Source organism: Cebus imitator, unplaced genomic scaffold (genome assembly GCF_001604975.1).
Source record: "Cebus imitator isolate Cc_AM_T3 unplaced genomic scaffold, Cebus_imitator-1.0 Scaffold755, whole genome shotgun sequence".
NCBI classification, from domain to species: domain Eukaryota; kingdom Metazoa; phylum Chordata; class Mammalia; order Primates; family Cebidae; genus Cebus; species Cebus imitator.
Window position 1 is genome coordinate 370,696 of NW_016108070.1, and position 9,449 is coordinate 380,144.

At 40.1% G+C, this 9,449-nt stretch overlaps 1 protein-coding gene across 4 annotated transcripts in view; it reads left to right on the forward strand.

Moving 5' to 3' along the window:
* The window catches only part of ANXA7 (annexin A7), a 37,356-nt gene that overhangs the window by 26,282 nt on the left and 1,625 nt on the right, over positions 1-9,449 (forward strand). For all 4 annotated transcript variants that reach the window (XM_017519536.2, XM_017519537.2, XM_017519535.2 and 1 more), the window contains 5 exons: positions 1,787-1,900; positions 2,131-2,301; positions 5,637-5,807; positions 5,884-5,959; positions 7,662-7,774. In XM_017519536.2, coding sequence (XP_017375025.1) covers positions 1,787-1,900; positions 2,131-2,301; positions 5,637-5,807; positions 5,884-5,959; positions 7,662-7,774 — 645 coding nt within the window. The remainder of the gene's footprint in view (positions 1-1,786; positions 1,901-2,130; positions 2,302-5,636; positions 5,808-5,883; positions 5,960-7,661; positions 7,775-9,449) is intronic.

Genomic DNA, 9,449 nt, shown 5'->3' on the forward strand with positions numbered 1-9,449 from the left:
GCCAGGCTGGTCTGTAACTCCTGACCTCAGGTGATCTGCCTGCCTCAGCCTCCAAAAGTGCTGAGATTGCAGGCATTTTTTTTTTTTTTTTTTTTAAATGAGACAGTCTTGCTCTGTCACCAGGCTGGAGTGCAGTGGCGTGATCTTGGCTCACTGCAACCTTTACCTCCTGGGTTCAAGTGATTCTCCTGCCTCAGCCTCCCAAGTAGCTGGGACTACAGGCATGTGCCACCACGCCCAGCTAATTTTTGTATTTTGTCAGGGTTTCACCATGTTGGCCAAGATGATCAAGATCTCTTGACCTCATTATCCACCCACATTGGCCTCCCAGAGTGCTGGGATTACAGGCATGAGCCTCTGCACCTGGCCAAAATGGCCCTTTAAAATGTTTCTTTTGTCTACTTTGTTTCCTCCTCATTTCCATTGCTACCAAGACATTATTACCCCTTAACTAAATATTCCAGTAGCCTAAATGTTTTCATCTAGAGCTTTTTTGTCACCATCATCCATTCTGAATGTTGTTGCTACATCAGTGCCATTTTCTTGCATGAAAAGTTTCCAGTGGTTCCTCCCAGCAAACAGAATCAAGTCCACATTCTTTAGTTTGGCATTCAATATAATTATCCAAGATTTAGTTACAAATTTGTTTTCCTCATCTATTATGAAAACCTTCCTCTATAACAAAACCAGATGTCTTATTTTTCCATTGAACAAACTTTGCTCATTCTTGCCTCTCTGCAGTGATTCTCAACCTTAACTGAACATCATAATCTCCCTTTTAACTTAAAAACACAGAATCAAAATCCTGAATCTTGGCCCTGGACATCAGTGTTTTGTTTTTTTTTTTTTAAAGCTCCACAGATGATCATAACGAAGAGTCAAGGCTGGAAACCCCTTCTCTGTTTCTTGGTGGTGTTCCTTCTTACCTGAACCTTTCTCCCTCCTCTTTGCCTGCTAATTTTTATATTCTCTGAACTCTCCAGCCGACTTTGAACTTTTTCTGTTTCAACTTTCCCTGTTACTTATTTCTATGCCGCTTATCCAGTGCTAGAATACAGGTTACCTTACTTTTTTTTTTTTTTTAGATGTGTATCTTTCTAAATAAGAACAAGATCAGCCAGGTACAGTGGCTCACACCTGTACTATAATCCCAGCACTTTGGAAGGTTGAGATGGGTGGATCACTTGAGGTCAGACGTTCAAGACCAGCCTGACCAACATGGTGAAACTCTGTCTCTACTGAAAATACAAAAATTAGCCAAGTCTATAGTCCCAGCTACTAAGGAGGCTGAGGCAGGAGATTTGCTTGAACCCAGGAGGCAGAGGTTGCAGTGAGCTGAGATCATCGTGCCAGTGCACTTCAGGGTGACAGAGGTGACAGAGCGAGACTCTGTCTCAAAACAACAAAAACAAATAAGATCATAATTGTTTCTACTTCCTCATAGAACCAAGAATGGTTCTTTGTACTAAGTAAATATCTGTTTATCATTGTGTTAGTTTGAATTTTTATTTGTTTCAGATATCCTTTTTTTTTTTTTTTTACTTGGTAGAGTGGAATAAGAATTTATTAAATGTTTATTGATAGAATGAATAAAATAGATCTACTTGAGTGTAATAAGTGCGGACATGTAACAAATTTCTTTACTTATTTCTTAGTATATAACATTCAGATTTGAAATTTGAGTTTTTATAAAGCAATTCCATTTCTTTTTTTGTATTTTCCTTAAAAGATTTAAGTGACAAATTTGGAGAACACATATACTTAGCTTGTTTTTATAATTAAATAGGATTTAATCAAAGATCTCAAATCAGAGTTAAGTGGAAATATGGAAGAACTGATCCTGGCCCTGTTCATGCCTCCTACGTATTACGATGCCTGGAGCTTACGGAAAGCGATGCAGGTACTATATGTTATTTATTGTGAGTATTTTGTCCTATTTCATATGTAAAACCCTACAAATTACAGCACTTTTGAATTTACAGTGGTAATTAAACCAATACATTATTTCACATCATCTGAGTATATAGTTTTTTTAGTTCTAGAGAACAAAGAAATAATGAAGCAGTAAGGTTTACTTACTTGCAGAAATTTCATTTTATTTTTATATAATCCTCCGTTGATTTTATGTAGGGAGCAGGAACTCAGGAACGTGTATTGATTGAAATTTTGTGCACGAGAACAAATCAGGAAATCCGAGAAATTGTCAGATGTTACCAGTCAGAATTTGGACGAGACCTTGAAAAGGACATTAGGTCAGATACATCAGGACATTTTGAACGCTTACTTGTGTCCATGTGCCAGGTGAGTATAGTATGAATGCTTGTGCATTATAGAGGGAACATACTTTAAAAGCCTTTTGCCAGTGAGCATTCTTTATTCCTTTTAATATTTGGCCACCTTGCAATATTGCTGTCTTTAAGAGGGACAACACAGAAACCAGTGTACTGATTTCTTTGTAGTTACTATAGGGATTTATTCCTATAAATTTGGCTTTTGTAAGGAATTAGAGATTTAACCTCTAAGGTTGTATGGAATCAGAAACCAATTTGAGGCTCTATGGTTGGGATGAGAATGAAACTGTACATTTGAGCTTATCACTGTCCATTATGCTGCACCATCAAGTGAAGATGTGCAGGACTGCCATAGAGGTGCTATAGGAAGTGAGGACAGCCAGAAATGCAGAAAAATGTTTTAGGGTTCCCATTAATAACTGTGATTAGCACCTTCCTTATTTTGATTCCCCAGATGTGCTGGAGAATTGACAGAAAATACTCCAAATAGGGTATTTGGAATGGCATCAGAAACACACTTAGGGCCAGACATAGTGGCTCACACCTGTAATTCCAGCACTTTTGGAGGCCAAAGCAGGAAGATTGCTTGAGACCAGGAGATTGAGGCCAGCCTGGGCACCAGAGCAAGAAACCATCTCTACAAAAAAAATATTTTTTAATTGGCTGAGCATGGTGGTGGATACCTGTAGTGCCAGCTATTCAGGAAGCTGAGTGGGAGGATCACTTGAGCCCAGGAGAGTGAGGCTGCAGTGAAGTATGATTGTACCAGTGCATTCCAGCCTGGACAACAGAGGAAGACCCTATCCTCAAAAGAAAAAAGGAAACACAGAATGAGATGATGAACGTGTATTTGAAAGAGATGGTGTAAATGACTAGCATGCTGATTCAGTATCAAGAGTTACTGGCTATTGTGCTAGTGTACAAAATTGGACCATCTGGAAGGATCTAAAGGAGAGGAGGAGCTCTTAAGAGCCAAGGGAGGGGCCAGGCATGGTTGCTTATGCCTGTAATTCCAGCACTTTGGGAGGCTGAGGTAGGTGGATCACCTGAGGTCAGGAGGGTGAGACCAGCCTGACCAACATGGTGAGACCCCATTTCTACTAAATACAAAAATTAGCCAGGAGTGGTGGCATGTGCCTGTAATTCCAGCCACTTGGGAGGCTGATGCAGGAGAATTGCTTGAACTCGGGAGGCAGAGGTTGCAGTGAGCTGAGATTGTGCCACTGCACTCCAGCCTGGGCAACAAGAAATTCCATCTTAACAGCCAAGGGAGATAGGTGTGGAAAGGATAGTGTATAACAGTGAGTGGATATGGTAATAAGAAAGCAAAGTAAATGTATTGAAGGAAATTGAATTTACCTATATCAGAGTAACAGAACAGGGAAGTAGGTTAGGATTTAAAAAAAAACAAGAAGGAAAACAGAAACAGACACTTAATGCTAAAAAATTGTTAAGATTTTACACGAGGTGCTGAGTCTCTTTGTGCAGAGTTCAAGACCCAGCCCTACCTTTTCCATAATATGAGTAGATGAGTAACTTCCTAGGAAAATATGTGTGAATCCAAAGGCAATAATCTGGGAAACTTTTCGTGAATACCTTTTACTGTGTTATATTCACTCACCCATTTAGAATATGCCTCTATGTATTCCTTGTGCCAGGTGCTCAGATGACGGTTCTTCAGTTTCAAGGAGCATCTTTCCAACTTGTTCCTAAGATGGTCCCTGAGACTCTAAAAGGCAACCTTTTCTTGTTTGGGTTTTTGAGAGAAACCAACTGCCCTAAGCTTAAACTCTTCCTTCCTCCTTCATTTCCTCCTATGCCAGGGAAGAGTTTGGTATACAAATAGGCCCAGTCTAGCAGAATGTGAATTATTTGTAGCTTCTTCTAAAAAGCTCATGTCATTTTTATGCATATATTTATAGTAAATACTTACATATTAGGATTATAGTTAGATGGCTGAGTGTGGTGGTATGTGCTTATAGTCCTAGCTACTCTGGAGGCTGAGGTAGGAGGATCACTTGAACCCAGGAGTTTGAGGCTGTGATCACACCTGCAGATAGCCATTGCACCCCAGCCTGGGCAATATAGTGAAATCGCATCTCTTAAAAAATATATATTATTAAGACTGGGAAGACAAAGAGATGTAATAGAAAAATATATATATATTACTACTCAGATGAAGAAAAGAAAGTTTATGAAGCCTCCATACTACATACATCCTCCCTTCCTCTTGCCCTAGAGTTAAATTTCTTGAGGGCAGGGACCCTGTCTCTCCTGTGTCCTTACCACTTAGCATAGTGCCTGACCCAAAAAAGTACTTAATAATCTCTTAGTTGCGTGAATGAATACAAAGTAGAACTCAGTACAGTGCATATTGACCTTAAATTCCAGCTAAGGGAGCTGTTTCTTCATTCAAGTGGTAGTTTGTATGTCCTAGAAGACATACTTTTGTTTAAACATTTTTGGATTTAATTTAGCTCCCAAAAGTCCTTATTTTAACAAAACCTCATTAAACCATGATTTTATAAAATCCAATTGACAGTATAAAAAAGTACTAGTGGCCGGGCGCAGTGGCTCACACCTATAATCCCAGCACTTTGGGAGGCCAAGGCAGGTGGATCACGAGGTCAAGAGATCGAGACCATCCTGGTCAACATGGTGGAACCCCATCTTTACTAAAAATGCAAAAATTAGCTGGGCGTGGTGGCGTTCGCCTGTAGTCCCAGCTACTTGGTAGGCTGAGGCAGGAGAATTTCTTGAACCCAGGAGGCAGAGGTTGCGGTGAGCCGAGATCGCGCCATTGCACTCTAGCCTGGGTAACAAGAGCGAAACTCCATCTCAAAAATAATAATAATAATAATAAAGTACTAGTTATATTTCCATGCATAGAAATGAAGGATATGCATGACAGACATGCAGTAATTTTTAATAAATTATCCCTTTAGGCCAGGCCCAGTGGCTCATATCTATAATCCCAGCACTTTAGGAGGCTGAAACGAGAGGATCACTTAAGCCCAGGAGTTAGAGACCAGCACGTGGGCAACATAATGAGACACCCTGCCTCTACAACAAATAAAAAAATTAGCCAGGCGTGGTAATTTGTGCCTGTAGTCCCAGCTGCTCAGGAGGCTGAGATGGGAGGATCACTTGAGCCTAGGAGGTTCATACTGCACTCAGCTGTGATTTTGCCACTGCCCTCCAGCCTGAGTGACAGAGCAACACCCTGTCTCAAAAAAAATGAATAAAATAAATTGTCTCTAAATTCAAAAGTGAACTAGATTGGAAAGAAATTTTTTAGTAGAACTTTTATTTATTTCTTCCAATACCGCCCTTTCTCTTTTGTAGGGAAATCGTGATGAAAACCAGAGTGTAAACCACCAAATGGCTCAGGAAGATGCTCAACGTCTCTATCAAGCTGGCGAGGGGAGACTAGGGACCGATGAATCTTGCTTTAACATGATCCTTGCCACGAGAAGCTTTCCTCAGCTGAGAGCTACCATGGAGGCTTATTCAAGGGTATGAACTTTTCTTTTGAAGATTTGGTTTCTGTTTTAAGATGCAAAAATATTTAACCCTTTAATTTTGTTTACAGATGGCTAATCGAGATTTGTTAAGCAGTGTGAGCCGTGAGTTTTCCGGATATGTGGAAAGTGGTTTGAAGACCATCTGTAAGATATTTTTGTGCTTTGCTTTATTTTGTTTTCAAATGAGTGGGAGCTTTGAATAGTTGTTTCCTAATGATATAGTCTAAGTGGAATCTGCTTAGGCAGTAGCTGAACTAATCCTTTGGTTTTGTTTGTTTTTTGTTTTTTTCCAAAAAAAGAGAAAACTCGAAAGGATTTATTACACAAACCCCCGGAAACAATCCTTTGTTTTTGTTTGCAATTTCCTAGGAGTGGTGGTGCTGTGATCAAATAGGGCTGTTTTGGGATGATTATTTGGCCTTCATCTCTAGGCTGTTCTTGAGGACTGTGCAAGAATACCTGATAGTTGTAGTACTTCTTTTAAAGAGAAAGGGAAAGCCCCAAGGAACTCACAGCATTACCATGAAATAGTTTGAGCCCTCAGAATAGACCTTTCAAGGACTCAGCCCAGTGAGACTCTTTTCCTTTTTGAAGTTAACCAATTTCTGGTGGTCTAATACACAGATGTCTAAAAAAGTGAAAGTTTCATTCTGTTGGATATTAGGACTAAAGGGAGTATTAGTAACACATTGGTATTAACAGTGGAATGTTGGGCTGGGTGTGGTGGCCCACGTCTATAATCCCAGCACTTTGGGAGGCCCAGGCAGTGGCCAACATGGTGAAACCCTGTCTCTACTAGAAATACAAAAAATTAGCCGGGTGTGGTGGTACGTTCCTGTAGTCCCAGCTACATGGAGGCTGAGGCAGGAGAATCGTTTGAACCTGGGAGGTGGAGGTTGCAGTGAGCCAAGATCACACCACTGCACTCTAGCCTGGTGACAGTCTGAGACTCCATCTCAAAAAAAAAAAAAGGAATATCTTAGAATATTACTATAGTAATTGTAGTGAAAGCAAAAATGCATGGGTAGAACATCTCTGTCATCTGTAGGAGGAGACTTTGCTAAGTGAATTTTTCAAACAGAAAACCTGCCAGATTTCTGAGAATCTTTTTAAAATCAGCATTGCTCTAATCTGTGTTTTCTCTTTTAAAGAGTTTTATCTTTCAGCCGAATTATATTCTTGACTTCTAGAATTCAGATTTTGTCATAATTATTCCTTTAGTAAGATATTACTGGGGCACAGATGCTATAGATTTTCATAGTGTAAGGAGAAAAAACTGGAATTGAAGTTGTTGCAACTATGGAGAGACGAGGATTTCTAGGCTAGAGGGAATCTCCTAGAATTGAAGGTAGTCTCTCTGATGCAGCTAGAAAGAGTGTTGAATGCTTAAAGAAAAGCAAGGGGGGAGAGCTCAGTCATGGTGGCTCATCCCTGCAGCACTTCGGGAGACTGAGGCAGGAGGATCACTTGAGTCCAGGAGTTGGAGACTAGCCTGGGCAATATAGTGAGACCATGTCTCTACAAATATTAATAATAAACAAAATTATCTGGGTGTGGTGGCACACATCTATAGTCCCAGCTACTTAGAAGGCTGAGGTGGGAGGATTACCGGAGTCCGGGAGGCTGCAGTGAGCCATGTTTGCACCACTGCACTCTAGGCTGGGTGACAGAGTGAGAACTTGTCTCCAAAAAAAAAAAAAAAAAATTAAGGAGGAGAACATCTGAACATCTTTAACTCACCTATAGAGAAAATAATGAAAGGCAGGCTAGAAGTGATAAATGAAGCTGGAGGGGTACACTTCTTGTCAGATCATGATTCCATGTCTCAGGCATCTCTGTTTTGCAGTGCAGTGTGCCCTGAACCGCCCTGCCTTCTTTGCTGAGAGGCTCTACTACGCTATGAAAGGTGCTGGCACAGACGACTCCACCTTGGTCAGGATTGTGGTCACTCGAAGTGAGGTGAGACGGGCCTTTCTCTTTTTGTTGGGTCTTACTTGATGTTCAGTGTTGATTTATTAAAAGTTCCTCAGTTGGATGTCAGTCCCTCAAAAATGATAAGAGTTCTCTTTGCCACTGCTAAAAGAGGTGGTATAAAGAACAGAAAAATTTATTTTCCTCATGCTGTGGGAGAAGCTTGCATTAGTGAAAGAGGCCACTCTGCCCAGCAAAGACAATACTAACAGATTTTACTACTTGAGAAGGTCTATAGAGAATACAAAGTTATGGGAAGTTAGACATTTATCATTTGATTTTTCATGTTGCTGATATAAAAAGTATATGAAAGACCTATGTAGATTAATCCTATTGGATATCAACATTATTTAAATTTAGCATTCCTTAATAATAAAACAAATTTTCAAATATTCATCATTGTCTCTTTAAATATAGCTTCATTTTTAATTTTTTTCTTTATTTACTGCACTTTTAAAAAATTCCTTTTTTTTTTTTTCTCAGAAGAAATTACATTTGAACTTTTTATTTTTTTTGGAGACATGGTCTCACTGTGTTACCCAGACTGGAGTGCAGTGGCACGATCTCAGCTTACTGCAACCTCCACCTCCTGGGTTTTAGCAATTCTACCACCTCAGCCTCTTGAGTAGCTGGGACTACAGGTTTGTGCCACCACGCCCAGCTGTTTTTGTATATTTTGGTAGAGATGGGATTTCACCATGTTGGCCAGGCTGGTCTTGAACTCCTGACCTCAAATGATCCACCTGCCTCGGCCACCATGTCTGGCCTTAGCTGAACGAAAACATAGTGGGGTATGGTGGCTCATGCCTGTAATCTCAGCACTTTGGGAGGCTGAGGCGAGAGGATTGCTTGAGCCCAGGAATTTGAGACCAGCCTGGTCAACATGGTGAAACTTATTTTTACGGAAAATACACACACACACACACACACACACACACACACACACACACAAAATTAGCTGGACACACACACAAAATTAGCTGGAGACACACACACACAGACACACACACACACACACACACACACACACACAATTAGCTGGGCATGGTAGTCCCAGCTACCCAGGATGTTGAGGTGGAAGGATCACCTGAGCCCAGGAGGTCAAGGCTGCAGTGAGCCACGATTGCACCACTGCACTCCAGCCTGGGTAACAGGGACCCTATGCCAAAAAACCCTAAATTAAAGAAGGTAGATCGTTTTTAAAGAAAACTACTAGAATGTGGTGTTTTGAAAAAAGCTGTGTGTGTTTGTTCTTTAACTTAAATTTTCTAAGTACGATGTTTTAAGTTGTGATAAAATATACATAACATAAAATTTACCATTTTTAAGTAGCACTAAGTACATTTACATTGTTATGTGACATCACTACCATTCAACTTCAGAAGTTTTTTCAACTTGCAAAACTGAAAATCCATACTCATTAAACAATAGCTCTTCATTCTTCTTTCTCCCAACCTCTGGCAACAAACCATGTGACTTTCTGTCCCTATATTTGACTACTTTAGGTACATCATATTGGTGGAATCATACAATGTTTGTCTTTTTGTGACTGTCGCGCATAGCGTCTTCAAGGACTATTCATGTTGTAGCATGTCAGAATTTTTTTCTTTTGAGACTAATAGTCCATTGTGTGTGTATCCCGCCTTTTTTTTTTTTTTTTTTT